The following is a 15,714-nucleotide window of genomic DNA, read 5'->3' as shown; positions in this document are numbered from 1 at the left end:
CTTCATTGCCACCCAAGTTATCGTTGCGAGCAAGACCTTTACAGCTCGACGCTTTGCCTTCCATATGCTAACTCTTGTTTTCCTTTTTGTTGATTAACTATGGGGTACCATTGTATACTTGAACCTGACGTCCTTCTTATCTTCGTCTTCTGAACTTGTATTTAGTTTCCGCTAATTCCTCTGTCTATCTTGTTGATAATCTGCCTCTTAGAGTCCCATTTTTCCTTGTCTACACCCTTGCTCATAGATTGAAAAGGTTGATGATCAATGGACTTACTCGGTTATCCTTAGAGTCTTCCCAGCCTTCTTTTGTCCTTATTTTTACCTTTTAATCCTTCATTACTGCCTGTTGCAATTGAGTTAGTGTGGTACGGGTTTCCTTGGCGCATTTGCCTCCTGGCTGCCTTCGGAGTCCTCTTGACTATCCTTAATTCTTGCAATAACGTTCTCAACTTCCATACCTTTACATCAATCTTGCGTCTTTACTTGAAAAGTTTCTTCTCTTGTCCTTTATCTAATATCTGCCCTCGAGGTACCAACAACGCTTGGCATGTTCTTGGTGACAAAGTTACCATATGCTCCTTGGATCTGGCTAATACTTGGGAAAATTCTGATTTTGGTTCTTCCAGTCCTTTGGCTGCTAATGGCATCTATTTACTGTTGTTCTCATCCTAAGACCTTTTCGCACTAATCATCCTTCGTGTAACACCTTCTTAATGGCCATAAGTTTTACGCTTACCCTATTCCTTAAGGTTATGGACTTCGACTTAGTGCTTGTCTTACTCTGATGTCTCAATCTTTGGTTATTTTGTCATTGCTCGCTTCCCCTTATCTGATCATTGGTCCTTACCATACTATTCCTCGAGTGAGCTCAATTCTTAGGCGATGGTGTTACTTGGGATTCGGGGGGTGAATTCCATTGCTGTCCTAATCGTCCTTCTGTCACTGCTCTTGACAGCGATTAGTCGTGCTTGTCTTGGAATTCGGCGATCCATACAGTAGCTTATACCTACATCCATGGTCGTTTACCGGATCACATTGCAGTTGCATCATACCTGTCTCCAGTATCTTCTGCTTATGATGTTTCCGGATTGCCTCTCTACTTATTAATTATGGGAGATACGTCGCCACCTTTTGACTATGTCTAGGTCCTTTCCCGATAGCCGGCGTATTATTTTAAGGCCCTTCCAATCTCATCCAACTATGCTGACCCTCTCTTTCAACCTATACCTTATTCGTGTTCTGAGAACGCGTTCTTTCCTTTCATCTCCTTCTTGAATCTTCTTTAGCAAAGAATAGAACTCGAGGAACGCCGAAGCCTTTGTCACATATTTGAGTCCTTTCTTCATTCCTGACTGACTGGTTGGGCTCTCAACCTTATTTCGGAGTAGAAGTTAGATTCCATTCGCGTGTTACTTACTTGCCCTTGGCAATATTCGTATCCCTTACCGCGGCTGAAATATGTTGAGTCGCTTCAAAAGATTCTGTAGAAAAACCAATAAGTCTTGAGTCACGCTTCCATTCATATTGCTACCCGTAATATAGTCCTTAACCAATATTTCCCAAGAGTGTCATGGAATGCTTTCTTACACTTCGCCTCTCTGCTACCAACGTCGTATAACACCTTATGTTTGGAATAGCCTGAGCGGTTCTCTTGATCAACTTCAACCTTTAATACCTTTGTATATATAATGAGTAATTGAAATAACTATAATTAAGTAAAGTGGAAACATGTAAACTTAGTAGAAGAACCAATATAAATCTCTGCTTTGGATGAAAAAGAGAAGAAGATAGTTTTAACCTGAAATAAGTTTAAGTTACTTGGTTAATTAAACTTATAAGTAATATTTTTCCTTAACAATTAATAAATGCATACAAAATAAAATTTCTCAAAACTTAAAACCAGAAAAACTAATTTTGAAATCCACAATTTTCACAAGCAAGATACTTAATCAAAAAAAAAAAAAAAAAAAGAGTAACAAAATATATCAACTAGGGTTTACTAGCATTATTAAGATATACGTTGAATATTTTTAGCATAAAAATGATTACAATAATTATAGCCAAATAATATTACTAACGTATTAGCAAAACCCTACTAATAGTCTATTTGGCCAAGCTTTTGGGAGGCCAAAAGTGTTTTTGTTTTTGCTTCAAAGAGTTCTTATTTAAAAAAAAAATGAAGAGTAGCAGAAACAGTTTTTCACAAGCTAAAACAAATAGTTTTTCCCCAAAACATGCTACAAGAGATCAGTGGCGGAGCCAAGATTTCCTCTGATGGGGTTCAAAATATAAAAAAGTAAACATACGAAGAAGTCTAAGGAGGTTCAACATCTACTATATATATATATAAAATAATTTTAACCTTGTAAAAACAGTATTTTTTTCCGCCGAGGGGGTTCGGATGAACACCCTCGGCATAGTGTGGCTCCGCCACTGCAAGAGATGCTGTACGTAGTATAACTGGAATCCTTATTCCCTGCCTAAAATCTAGCCTAACATTAACTAATGATCTGTTACAAATTAATCGCAAGTTTTGTTATTTATAACTTGGCCTATCACCATAAAAATCTCTTAAGTAAAGGATTTCCTTTCGTTCTCCTTGTCACAGGAGCCGCATTCTATAAATTCAAGAATTTGTATCACAGTGCAACTTGTAAGTCACGACCATGGACATATTGCCTGAATGCCTCATTTACAAAATAGTCTCATACCTTAGTTTTAAAAAAGCAGCCAATATGAGCACTCTCCCCAAAACATGGCTACAAGCCTGGTTTGCTCATCCCAACTTGGAATTCACCTTCGAAAATGTTAAAGGCAATAATAAGAAAATAGTGGATCAAATCATGGCGAGATATAGGGAAAGAAAAATCCCTATAGTAAAGTTTCAACTTTCGATTTCAGATAATAGTAGATCAAATCATCCTCTTGATTTCCCTAAGATGGATAATTCGCTCGGCATTGCTCTTCAGAATAGTGTAAAAGATCTCGTCTGTAAGGTTTCTATTCCCTCATACCCCTTCCCTGTTTTCACATTCTTGGCAGAAAATTCTTTAAGAGAATTGGTTATGTGGAAATGTAATCTGACGGATATTTCATTATCTACTAGTCAAGTGGCAAGCTGCCATTCTTTGAGAAAGTTTTCTCTATCTTTTGTTTGTTTAGACCAAAACTTGCTTCAGACTCTGCTCAATTGCTGTCCATTGATTGTCGATTTCATCATTGTGCATTGTTCTTTATTGACAAACATTGAGCTGCGGAATCTTCAAAATATCAAGTCAGTTTCCATTAATAGCAACCACAACCAGAGTGTCAAAATCCAAGCACCAACTCTCGAACACTTGTCTTATTCAGGGTGTCGTTGGGAACAATTCCCTGTATTGGATATTGCTGAATGTCAAAATCTAAAATCTTTAGAGCTATCATGTATGAGGATATCTAGAGGATTTCTCCAGCACCTTATTTCTACATCTCAAGTCCTTGAGTGTTTGAGATTATATGACCTTTCTACAGGGTGGGAAAGGTTTAAAATTTTTGGGAGTCAATCCCTAAGTTCTTAGCGATTGAGGGTTGTAAGGTCTTACGGGATATTGGTGCTCCAAATTTGGTATCACTTGAGTATGAGGGAGATCAAATTCCTAAGCTTAAAATTGCAAAAGAGTCTGGCCAATTGAAGAACTCATAATTACGTCTTTGTCGCTTGAACGATTTAAATGCTGCATGGTTTGGTGAGTTGAGGAAATATCTATTAAACTCGACCTCTTGGTCTCTAGTTGACCTTTACTTTGACGAATGTGATGAGATCAGCATGAAAGATTTGGAACTGCACCATAGAGTTGCTAACCCCAAAGTGGACGTTCTAAATGTACAGATAGAGTCGTCGGGGGAGTGCCCACTGCTTGTGGACGCTTTGCTCTGGAGTTGTCATCCGTTGTCATCCTAGGAGACTCTACCTACAATCAACTATTGAAATGATTACTTGCTTCATGGATCGTTTAATGTATTTGAAGAATTCACATCATTCTACATCTCATGGAAGCAAGCCTAGGCATAGTGAATTAAAAGGAGTAAAAGCCTACAAATGTGACTCTTATAATCAGCGCGAGTTACTCAGAAGTCGAGAGCTGGTAGTGAGGACCCTTACGGAGGTGGAGGAAGTTTTGTTTCTATTAGATTGGCGATGTAGTTTATTCTAGTGCAAATTGAATGTACTTATTCATTATGCAGTTTACTACTTCAAAGTTAAGTTCTCCCGTAGTCCCATTGAATTTTTCTCGAGAATAGTCTTTTGATACTCAACCTGCTGGTACAGTGGTACTGAACTTATCAGATGTAGTTGAAGCATGGTATATTTCTTCTGAGACGAGCATAAGCGCTTCCATTGTATTTGTACCAGCTCTTTAGTACTGAAAAAAAAAGGGTTTCTTTTTCCTTTCTTAAACGTGGGATGCTTGGCAGATCTAGGATATTCTCTGAGAGGGTTCGAAAAGTAAAAATGTAGTGCCCGAGGCTTGAACTTAGAACTTCAAGGTGAATTTCAAACACCCTAAACCACTGAACTAACCTCTACTATTGTGTTCAAGGTGTTCAAAATCTATATATGTACATAAAACATATAAAAATCCCTTATATATACAGTGTAATTTTTTGCCGAGGGTATTCGGGTGAACCCCCTCAATGGGCTGTAGATCCGCACTGCTTCGTGCAACTGATTGTCCTCTTTAAGGAGTACAAAACAAAAGAAGTAATTGTATTTGAATACTACAGGAAATCCAGGCAGTAAAAAACTGGAACCATGAAAGAGCACATGATTTTTCAACATCAATGGCTCCTTTTTTTTGCATTTATATGCTTTCAAAGTTGGGAAGAGTTTAGCCATTGCAGGAAGTATACCGGCTAGCCTGTTGCAAGACATGTCGAGAGTAGCAAGAGTTACTCCCAATAAAATCATCCATTTGATGAGTATAAAATGTCCATATTCAAAATTGATAACATTGGCATTTATGTTAACCTCAAATCCATTCTCCTAAATCCATGTGCTTCAACATTTGCACTCTGACAAATTTTTCATTACCTCTTGATGATTTCCGTTCCAAGAGTGATTGATATTAAGCATATCAAATTTCTAAAGTATGGCAATGCAGATCTCAATCGCTCTAATAAAAAGAAAATTTAGAGAATCCATGAAGGATAGGGTTAGCTACAAATGTAAATAATTCACATTCACCGCCGTACGTATCCGAATAATAATTTGTTAATTATTTAAAAATAAATATAAATCTAATATCTAAAAAGAGTTTAATCAAGAATACCTACTGCGGAAACATTCAGTTAATCTGAATGATTTTATCGCTCTTTCTGACAGCTCAGATTATAGCAAATAGAAAGATAAAATAACATCATCTTGCAGAGTCAACTGCTAAACAAAGTGGATGACATCTTTAGTAGCTACTTCAAGACCACCAGAAGATAAATAAGTATCAAAGTCCCCATCAACATAGAGACAAAATATTATATAACAAAATGAATCTTGTACAGAAATAGTAGCAAAGAAAAGTAACAATTAAAGCACAAAAGTTAGTTTCTGCCTTTCTGGCATTGGCTGAAGGAATGAACTGATGTCTCCTTATATCGTATTGGAAGATCCTCACCTCATGCTTTTAGGTTGAGTTAGGCCCAATTCATTTTCACAACATGGTATTAGAGTCTAACCCACCCTTGTTCTTGATTTACCCCAATTGTAGGCCCCCATTTGATGTTGTCCCCGCCTAATCCAGGTATGGGCTTGCGGGCAAGGACATTAATGTGTCTTACATTGGTTGAATGAATAAGCTGACATCTCCTTATATGATCTTGGGCAAGCCTCATCCTATGAGCTAGTTTTGAGGTTGAGTTATAGACAAAATGTCCATTTTCTTCTAAATTTCAAAGAGCAGCAAGATAGAAAACACTAACATGCTAGTATCACAATAGAAACATAGTTTGAGTAGAATAGATCAGAAGGCGATAAATGAAATACCAAGTGTATATTAACAGCATAACAGAAGCTCAGCAACAATGGGATGTTTCAAACTTTGGAGATAAATATCAGAAAGCAGCATAGATCCCATTTACTTATCAGATTATCCGGAATGAGAAAGTGCAAGTTACATGTTTATGTACGAAGAACTGTTGACTTCATTCAAATAATGATCGGTAACGTAAAGTCCTACTCCTTAAATTATCGATTCTTTTATGCCTTTACAGCAACTTGTAAGTAAAATAAAGCTAGTCAAGAAGCTGAAACAACAAAATAAGCTAACAAGAGGGGCTGGACATGTACTTCACAGTGCTGAAGATTTCAGTCATTAATAAGAAACCAAGCAGTCTTCCTTCCCCACTTAAACAGACTAGTTATTAGCCTCTGCTGATGCAGAATAAACAAATAAAGCAACTTCCAGTAGTTTCTTTGTTTGTCTTTCCTTTTAATTGTTCATGTTTTCAAAGTTCATGGTTGTATTATTGTGAGTCTTTGTGGTAACTTAGACGAACGGAATGTCATAGTTAATTATTACCCCTGAAAGTGCCGTGTGAGAGGAATCACCGGCAGGTGATGTCCAATTACCCTTTTTAAAATAGCCCAAGAGTCAAGTCCAACTCATCCAGGCCCAATTGCCTTTTTTTTCTAAAGCAACTTCAATAGCTCAATTTCACCTTTAAAATGCCCGGTTCCTCCCCCCCCCCCCCCCCCCCCCCCCGGCTCACTCAGGGACATGCCAATACACGCCATGTACATACATGATACAGATGCATATAATCACATACTCACACACACACGTGTGCGCGCCACACACACATAGATACAGATGCATATAATCACATACTCACACACAAACACACATATCTATGTGTGTGTGTGTGTGCACGGTTAATCATCCTTGAGGGGGAGCGTTTAACGAGCACCAGAACAATGCATGACCCAAGTCCCAAAGAGCAAGCACATACCAAGACTAGCAGTGGAAAAACTTGCAGCACTTAAATCTCAAGTAATCAACCTAAAACCAATTGAACAGACAAGTGTCCATTTTGTAACAAGCTATCCTACTCTGTCATACATTCTAAAATTCTTGTATCGGATGTCCCCCCGAAGGGGAAGACTTGTTCACACCTCTAGCTATTCAACAACCCATCAAATAGAACCAAATTACTCTAGGAACTTTCATAAAGCTCACAAGAAGATGATCTGTACATATTCAATATGCATTCAAGCAGTTGCTTGTTACCCAAACTTTCATATCTGACATTGATCTTTAGTGGATTCAAGGATTGTGTAGCAGTATGGTGCATGATATGAATTGTGTAGAAATATAGAACATCTAATTGAGCATGATATCTATAGCACCTTATAAGGAAAGGAAAAATGCAAAAAGAGACAATGACAAGACACAAGTTATCAGTAAATTTGAGAACAGGACACCAAGCAACCGGAGCCAGGATTTTCATTATGAAGAAGTAAACACATGAATAAGTCAAGGGGATTCAACATCTACTATATATATATATATTAAAATAACTTTAACCTTGTATATATAGTGCAATTTTACGAGTGGGGTTCGGATGAACCCTTGCTCCCACTTTGGCTCCACCCCTGCCAGGCAATCAAAGAGATCTTTTACCCTCTCTTTCTTTGCCTTCAAGGTGTAACCTGTTGTCACGTCACTAAATATGAGGTGAACGAAGGTTCTCTAAGTAGGTGGCCGCTTGAACTTGAAGAAAATCACCCGACACATAATCGGCAAGTCGCTTGAATGATGCATTTCTTGAATTGTACAGTGTTAGCTCTGTGCCAAGCTTCACCAGAAACTCATCACCATTCTCTCCCACAAACAATGGTGAGATGTAAACTCTTCGATCAACTGGTGATGAGATGGTAACCAATTTAGTCCAGGATTCCTGGACACCATATTCTTTCATCACCCACATATCTGCATTATTTGGTTCATAGTTGCAACAAGCAACTAAACACCCTCTTGAAACACCTAATGTCCAACGAATACCTCCGTCTTTGTAACTAGGCAGTGCTATTTTTCCGTATCTCTCTGCAGCCAAATCCAAAGTAACAATCTCCGAAATACCACGATCGCCTACTTCCCAATGAAGAACCCCATTTGCAAAAACACCAACATTTACAGTTATATAACCACTATTAAAACACTTAATAGTCGACCAAGAATTAGCCTTTAAGCTATAAACATTAACCATGTTCACATGTCTGCCTTCACTTTGAGGAAAACTAAAGATCTTGACAACCTTATAATCATCAACAGATGCATCATAACCAAATCCATATCTAACATAACAACCACCAGCACCAACTTTATACTGAATCGTAGTATCAGGAATTACATTAAACTTTCCAGTACATGGGTTCAATAACATTAGTTCAAATGAATCAGTAGTTAAGCAAACTAAGCCATTACAAGATCCCAAAAGAAAAGCTGACAGAGACAAAGATTTAGGAGGACAATCATGTTTAGCAACAGTAACACATGAATTTTCAGAGCTTATGTTGTAAACATGGCAGATTTTACCCAAACCAGAGACTGTGGCTACAATAGCAAGTGTATAATCAGTCATTTTGGAGTTCTTTATGGAAAAATTGACATGGGATTTGTGGAATACAGTGTTTGAGAGTAAAGAAAGCCATGATTTTGAAACACACTTGAATTTCAAGAGAGTTTTGATAGGTAACCTGATGAGAATTTCAGTGATGAGATCTTGTGGAAGAGTTGGTATTTCTTGGGTCCAAAAGTTTGTTCCTTCACATGTTTCCTTCATCTTTCTGTGATTCAATGGAGTTTGAGATTATGTTTTTTTGGCCCAAAAAGTTTGGCAGAAATTTAAAGATATCGTGTTGTAATTATTTTCTCATTATTACACAATTTATAGCTTTGCCCGAAATATGTGTGGGGTCACATTAAAAGGCAATTGCAAGTGAAATATGTAGCATAGGAAGAAGCACACGATAGTAAGAGTTGCAGATATTATTGACCCGGAAGTACTTTGTGGTTAGGTGTCATCCAAGGAGTGTTGCGACCCTTACACGGGACTCTTTACCTTTCTTTTGCATTACGTTTTTTCCTTTTTCTGTTGTATTCTTCATAAATTCCAGCCTTTTCTGCGAAAAGCTGGATAAAAAAATCTGTGGAGCAGGAATGTTTCTGCCAATAGTAGACTCTAGTCGGTAGACTTCATTTACTATTTTTAATAAAATTAATAATATTAAAATTTACAATCTATTATTTCCTTGATTTTAATTTGTTTGCCTTAGTTTGACTGTCACGAAATTTGAAAAAATAAAGATAATTTTTTAATTTTGTCGTCCTAAATTAAAAAATATGCACAATGTGTCAAAATGTTATTTTATTATTGTGGTTTAAATTAAAAATATGTATAATGTATCAAAGTGGTCTTTGAATATTATGATCTTAAATATGTCATATAGAGTTAAGTACTAATATAGAAAGTGGTTTAATTGTTTAAACAAATTAAGAAGGAAAATAAGACACATAAATTGAAACAAAGGGAGTATCTTTTCTTTTTTACGTTTTACGCTAAAAGATTATTAGATGTAATTACTTTACTATTACTACTATTAATAAGAGTCTAGGAGCAGGCAGCCTGTTCAACAACATGCTTGCTTGCCGACATAAGGTTACTTTTGGCCTTTCATAAGATTTTGCTTTCAACAATGTTGTAATTGATGATATATTTTTGGTACCTCTCAACTTATGGACCAAATAAAATGTAAAATGCAGGTCCAACTAAAATTTCACTCCATGCGTCACTTTTAAACCGCAACCTATTGAACCTTCACAGTTTTGCACTTCTTCTTTTAAATTTTTCTCTTTGATGGCCACGTGGGCCTATTTGGCCTTGCTGATAGTTATTTTGAAAAAGAAGGATCAAATTGATTTGCTTCACGTTACTATAAATTTCCTTAGTGGGATATTTGTCCATTTTGATGCAGATTTTCACTGTATTATATAAAGTGATCAAATATTCCTTACAAAAAAGTAAGGAAGAACATAATTATATGATTGGCCACGTGGGGCTATTTGGCCTTGCTGATAATTAACCTATAATTAATTGAAATTTGTAATTTTAATCACTTTATTTGTGAATACTCCAAATATATCATGATTATCAATTGTTCCATCATTTAATTATCCATGTCTTATGTTAAGTTTGTATTGTTATTACTTCGTATTTGATGGTAATACAGTTCTAAAAACAGTCTAAATATGACAAATGGAAGAGAGCGCAGATCAGGTGTCCTCCTGGATGTTCCAAACCAGTTGGTTCTTTTAATTTATTTTATTTATACATATAAATAATTGAATTTAATAATACGATTAATAAGGATTGGATCTGTGATGGCACGGGAGTTTGTATCTAGTTAATTTTATAAGAGACTAGATGAAGATATTTTTAAGATTCCGATCAGTGGATTCAAAAATTAAACCAAAGGTCATTTATTAAGGGTATGGTTTTATAAGATACGTGACTACATATTCTTCTACTATGTTTTGTTTTAATAGTATATAGTTGAAATTTGAAAGTATATATGGTTGCAATTTTGGTATGAACATTTTTGTCCCTTCGAATTGTAAATGTTATTGATTATTGGGAAAAAAAATATATTGCATTAAAAAAATTCAAGCTAATGGTGTAATTGATTCGAGATTATAGGATTGTTTTGGTGGATAATGGATAGGAGTCACATTTTAAAACTCTAATTCGTCGGCAAATAAAAAAATCTAACCCTAATTCAAATTAAAATATTTATATTATTAATTTAGAGAATCTTATCTCTTCTTTCTCAATTAAATTTATTAAAGATTATTTTATTAATATGCATTAGCGCAGGTAGATTGTTTCAACTTTCAAGTAAAGTAATTAATGGCTTTAAGTAGGTGTTAGGATAATATTTGCTTGAAGTTGGAAACAAATATTATTCGAATTTGAAGATGAAAAAAGGGGTTTGAAAGTTAGACTTATAGTAGGATATGATCGTTTAAAGCAAAGAAAAAAAGAGATGGTTGTTATAAAATAATAAACTAGAAGAAGAATAATATTGTAGGGAAAGAGAGAGAAGAGAGAAAAATACTTTATTTCTCTTGTGTGATGAAATACAATGAAGAGAACATCTTTATTTTATAGAAGAAAATTAAGTCGATCCGAAAGTCACAAATCTAAGTTTTCTCCTAAAAATAGACATGCACAATATATGATAATATTTATAACAATGGTGAAATTTTGCGAGTTAAAAAACATTATTAATTTCAACTGAAATACTTGTCAAATTTTTATCAATAATTAACAATTTTCAATATATATTTGCTTACGGTGTGTTGATAAGCCCTTACGATAGTATTTTAAAGTGCTTCTATTAATAGAGTGTTTAAAAAAGCATTACAGAAGACATAAATCACGGATCATTACACAAATGAGATGAGGCATAAATATGCCCGAACTATACTAGAAGTTTCAAGACGCACCTTTCCTTTTCGAGGGTCTTATTACCCCCTTTAAAACATAATAAATACCACCCTAAGCATTGAGGTGACAATGAGAGTGTATTTTACTCAATTTGGGAGAGTGAGAAGCATAAAATCTGATTATCTTATACAAGTGTCGTTTTTTAATTGGGTACTTCACATTTAATTACACCTAATTAACTATCATTAAAGTTGAAAGTTTTTTTTTTTTTTTTCAAAAGTTCTCGTTAACGCCGGAGGATCTCCATCCATTGTTGCCATGGCAAATATGAGATTTGGAATAGATTTTGTCGCTGGAATTTGAAGCTCGCCGAAAAAGATTTTATCGCCGGAATTTTAAATTCGGGCCATGTGTTTTGAATCTCGCTGAAATAATTAAGAACAATATTTTATAGATTTACGAAATTGGGGCTTCAAAACACATGGGCATAAATCAACGTTTCCATGGATTATCATGAAGAAGCAAAAAAATAAAGGAAAAGAAAAGAAGAGAAAAAAAAATGAACGAAAAGGGGCAGTCATGATTGGCTTGCACAGGAAAGAGAAAAATAGGAAGAGAATTTAAAAAAAAAAAAAAAATTAAATATACATGTGGCAGTGCGTGAATGTCACTCTCCCATAAGAATTTAGATATTCAGTTTCAAGATGATAATTATTTTGTTTTAAAAAGTTTAGGGGTAGTAGGAACCCTGGAAAAAAAAAACAAGTGTGCCGCTCAAACTTTGGATAAAGTTCAGAGGGGTATTGATGTCTTATCCCTTACATAAATAATAGCATAGGCTATTTAAAGGACAAAAAATATCACGTAGATAAGGTTTGAAACTATGTAGAGGCATATCCAACGTTTAAAATATGTGATGATAGTGTAGCGTGTGAATGAACCCTCAACGGTACCACTCAAACTAACGGTGACTTATTGCAATTTAAAATAGTTATGTGGCCTATTATGATGGGTCACATATATTATTTAATATAAGAAATTAAACATACCCGTTTGTTAAATCTAACCCCGCCCTCTAATAATCCTAGCCCGTTTCTTTTAACCTAAACTCACGATCAAATTCTCATTAGAACACACTTAGGGCAATGACTATGTGTTTATATATGCAGTGGCCGATTCAGGATTTTCACTCTGGGGTTCGAAAAAAATAACAAATGCTAAATATAAAAAACTATGTTATCCCTAGGGATCAAACCTAGGATAGTAGAGACAATTTGAACACCCTAGACCGCTTGAGCTAACTTTTTACATTTGTTCAGGGTGTTCAAAAGTTAATATATGTACATGAACACTTAAAATTTACCTTATACATACACTGTAATTTTTTGCCGAGGGTGAACACCCTCGCCACCATGTAAATCCGCCCCTGTATACGGTGATTTTGAGTTATAAATGCCAATTAATTAACTTTATATTTCAGTTCGACAGTAGTTGGGTCAGCAGATTGGTACTTAGTTGCTGCAGTTTGGCAATTAATTTAGTGTATGACAGTTGATATTTTTCGGCCAAAGTCATAGATGGACCCCTGAACTTGTCTTGATTTTTCATTTAGACCCCTTAACTGAAACGTTGAATATCTGGACCCTCGAACATAAGATAAAATGTGTCATTTGAACCCCTCGTGCCAGCTGGGCACATGCATGCAGTGCACTGCTTTAAACAGAGCGTGAGTTACCAATTTTTTTCTTTTTTAAAAATTTTTAATCATTAAAAATTAATTTTAACAAAAACTATATTTTAAAATCTATTTAAATAATTAAAAAAAAAAAAAAAAAAAAAAACCCCAACCCATCCTCTCTGATAGCCCACTTTGTTAACTCAAAGGCAAATTTAAGTTTCCATAGGCCCAATCTCTCTCTTTCTTTTCATTGTTTTAAGTAATCTCTTTAAATGTTTGTCTTAATTAAAATTTTAAAGTAGAAAGATTTCACTCATACATGTTTAATTTTTTCCTTATGAGAAAATTTGATAATGAAAATTACAATTTAATATAAACTTTAAATCTAGTAAAAATATTTTTCTTTGCGATACCTGAAAGTGCTCGATTGAATTTACGAATATATTATTTTAGGTTTGTTGATGTTTTCACATCGCGTAAAGCTAAATAAGTTTACTAGTCATTTAAAAATAAAGTACGTTTGACTTGATTTTTAATTAATCAATAAGTTTGTTTAAAACCTTGTTAGATGCCTAGTTCGCTCTTTTCAGGTTTTTTTTATTCTCTCTCTCTACTTTTTTTATTTTTAACCTTTCAGCCTTTTGTTTTTACTGGTACCCGGTAATTTTCTATGCTAGACTCCTTGAGTGATTGTCTTTGCTCAACTAAAACTTTAAATGAAAATTCAAAAACTCATTTCAAATTTTAGTGCTTGGATAATGTTCTGAGAACAAATTGCGAAGGAAATGGCAAGCTAAATATTATTTATATTGATTTAAAAAATTTTATGCACCTAGTTATTGAAAAAAAAAATATTTACTATAAAAATTTGAACACCCTTAGCCAAATTCCTGGCTCCGTCACTGTGGGAGTGGAGTGGGTGACAGAGGGGTGGGGTGGGGTGGGGGCGAGTGGTAGGATGGGGGTGGAGTTGGGTGGTAGGGTAGGGGTGGGGGTGGGTGGTAGAGTGGGTTGGGGGTGGGTGATAGGGGTGGGGGTGGTGTGGTATAATGGAGAAACGAAATACGTAACCACACAAAAACCACCAAATTCGTGGTTACAAAAATTGAATTTTTTCATTGTTATATGACCACGGAATTACAACGGGTTTATAACACCATACCACATAATTTTAATTGTTATTTTCGGTCACGTTTCATTTGTTTTTCTTTGTGTTTTGGAAAATTTGATATTAAAACTAACTAATGACGTTTAGAAAAGACACACATTTATAGAAAATAGTACAAAATAACCAGTTATAATTTTTATAATTAGGGATGGGCCTTCGGGCCGTTCATATTGGATATGAAATTTCAGTTTGATTTTTCGGTTGTCGGATTGAAGAAATTACAATTCAAATTCAATTCAAATAAGCTCGGATTGGATTTTTTAAGCTAAATTTTGACTTAGTCAGTTTGTTCGTACTTTGGATTTTGAGTTTTGAGACTTTAAGACAGAATTATTAGGAAGCACGATAATTACGAGCAAAATTCCATTGGGGTTACACAAATTTGAGAATTAAGAGTGGAGCAAACATAGGTACAGTATTTTGAAAGAAAGTATCCTTATATTTATCTTGAGATTTCCTTCTAAAGGTAAAACCGTAAATTACACCTTTAGTTGTTATTTTCCCTCAACACAGTTCATTCGTTTTTCTCTGTCTTTTGGAAAATTAGAAGTTAATACTAACTAATGACATTTAGGGAAGACACACATTTTCTATTTTAGGAGAAAATAGTACAAAATAACAAGTTGCAATTTGTATAACTGTTAACTGTTAACTGTATAATTATAGAATGCTTAGAAAATAGATGTTGCTTAATCCTTTCATAATCTTAGAGATTTTATTATTGGAAAATGTCTAAGTTTTAACCCATAACTTCGTTTTCCATTCGTGTATCTAAGAGTGGGGTCATTGGCACATGTGTTAGAATTTACGTCTCTTTACTTAGAGACGTTTAATGTGATCCACATATTAGTTAATTAATTATTTACCTTGCTTCCCAATAAAGTAAAGAATAAGATAATATTACATGCATGGTTAGGCAAATATATTCGAAAAATTTCTTTAATGGAAGGAAACGTTTTATTCGGAGTACCTACGGCAATCATATTTTATGGAGAATTCCTAGGGTTAAAGTTTTTGCCTAAGAATTCTTAGTCTACCTATAAATACGCATGTGCCTCCGTCAATCCAGCATACCTTTTGTGATAGGCATAGGTTAGAAGACTCTAGGGTTGTTATCATTCTTCTCAAGGTTACATGTCGGTCCTAAAAGAAGGCAATTCCACTACACTTGAACAATTACGGCTGAAGTTTAACCACCTGCTTGGTCATTTTGACCTTTTAGTCTTATTTACCCAAATTACCCTTCCTGTAGTTGTACCTTGGTATTTATGACTTGCGGGATGGGGACATGGTTCCCAAGGAAATCAAGTGAGGTTCGGATTGAATTTAGCAAAATTAGAAGTTCTTAAGTTAAGGAAATGCAGAAGTTTGACCAAAGTCAACATTG

General features: G+C 35.0%; 2 protein-coding genes across 2 annotated transcripts; one reads left to right on the top strand and one right to left on the bottom strand.

The window, feature by feature from the left end:
* The first annotated feature begins 2,846 nt into the window (after positions 1-2,846).
* Positions 2,847-3,560, top strand: LOC132628759 (uncharacterized). Its single transcript, XM_060344525.1, has one exon. The coding sequence runs from the start codon at positions 2,847-2,849 to the stop codon at positions 3,558-3,560; it is 714 nt and encodes a 237-aa protein (XP_060200508.1).
* Positions 3,561-7,440: 3,880 nt separating this feature from the next.
* On the bottom strand, positions 7,441-8,932 carry LOC132626813 (F-box/kelch-repeat protein At3g23880-like). Its single transcript, XM_060341806.1, has one exon. The coding sequence runs from the start codon at positions 8,815-8,817 to the stop codon at positions 7,699-7,701; it is 1,119 nt and encodes a 372-aa protein (XP_060197789.1). The 5' UTR covers positions 8,818-8,932; the 3' UTR covers positions 7,441-7,698.
* Positions 8,933-15,714: the final 6,782 nt, after the last annotated feature.

Source organism: Lycium barbarum, chromosome 2, assembly GCF_019175385.1.
Source record: "Lycium barbarum isolate Lr01 chromosome 2, ASM1917538v2, whole genome shotgun sequence".
NCBI classification, from domain to species: domain Eukaryota; kingdom Viridiplantae; phylum Streptophyta; class Magnoliopsida; order Solanales; family Solanaceae; genus Lycium; species Lycium barbarum.
Note: the sequence above shows the minus strand (reverse complement) of the source record. Positions and strands in the feature narration are given on the sequence as shown.

What these genes read in the sequence shown, in the direction of transcription:
- LOC132628759 (XM_060344525.1), top strand. Translation starts at nt 2,847, where the DNA reads ATGGCGAGATATAGGGAAAGAAAAATCCCTATAGTAAAGTTTCAACTT.
- LOC132626813 (XM_060341806.1), bottom strand. Translation starts at nt 8,817, where the DNA reads ATGAAGGAAACATGTGAAGGAACAAACTTTTGGACCCAAGAAATACCA.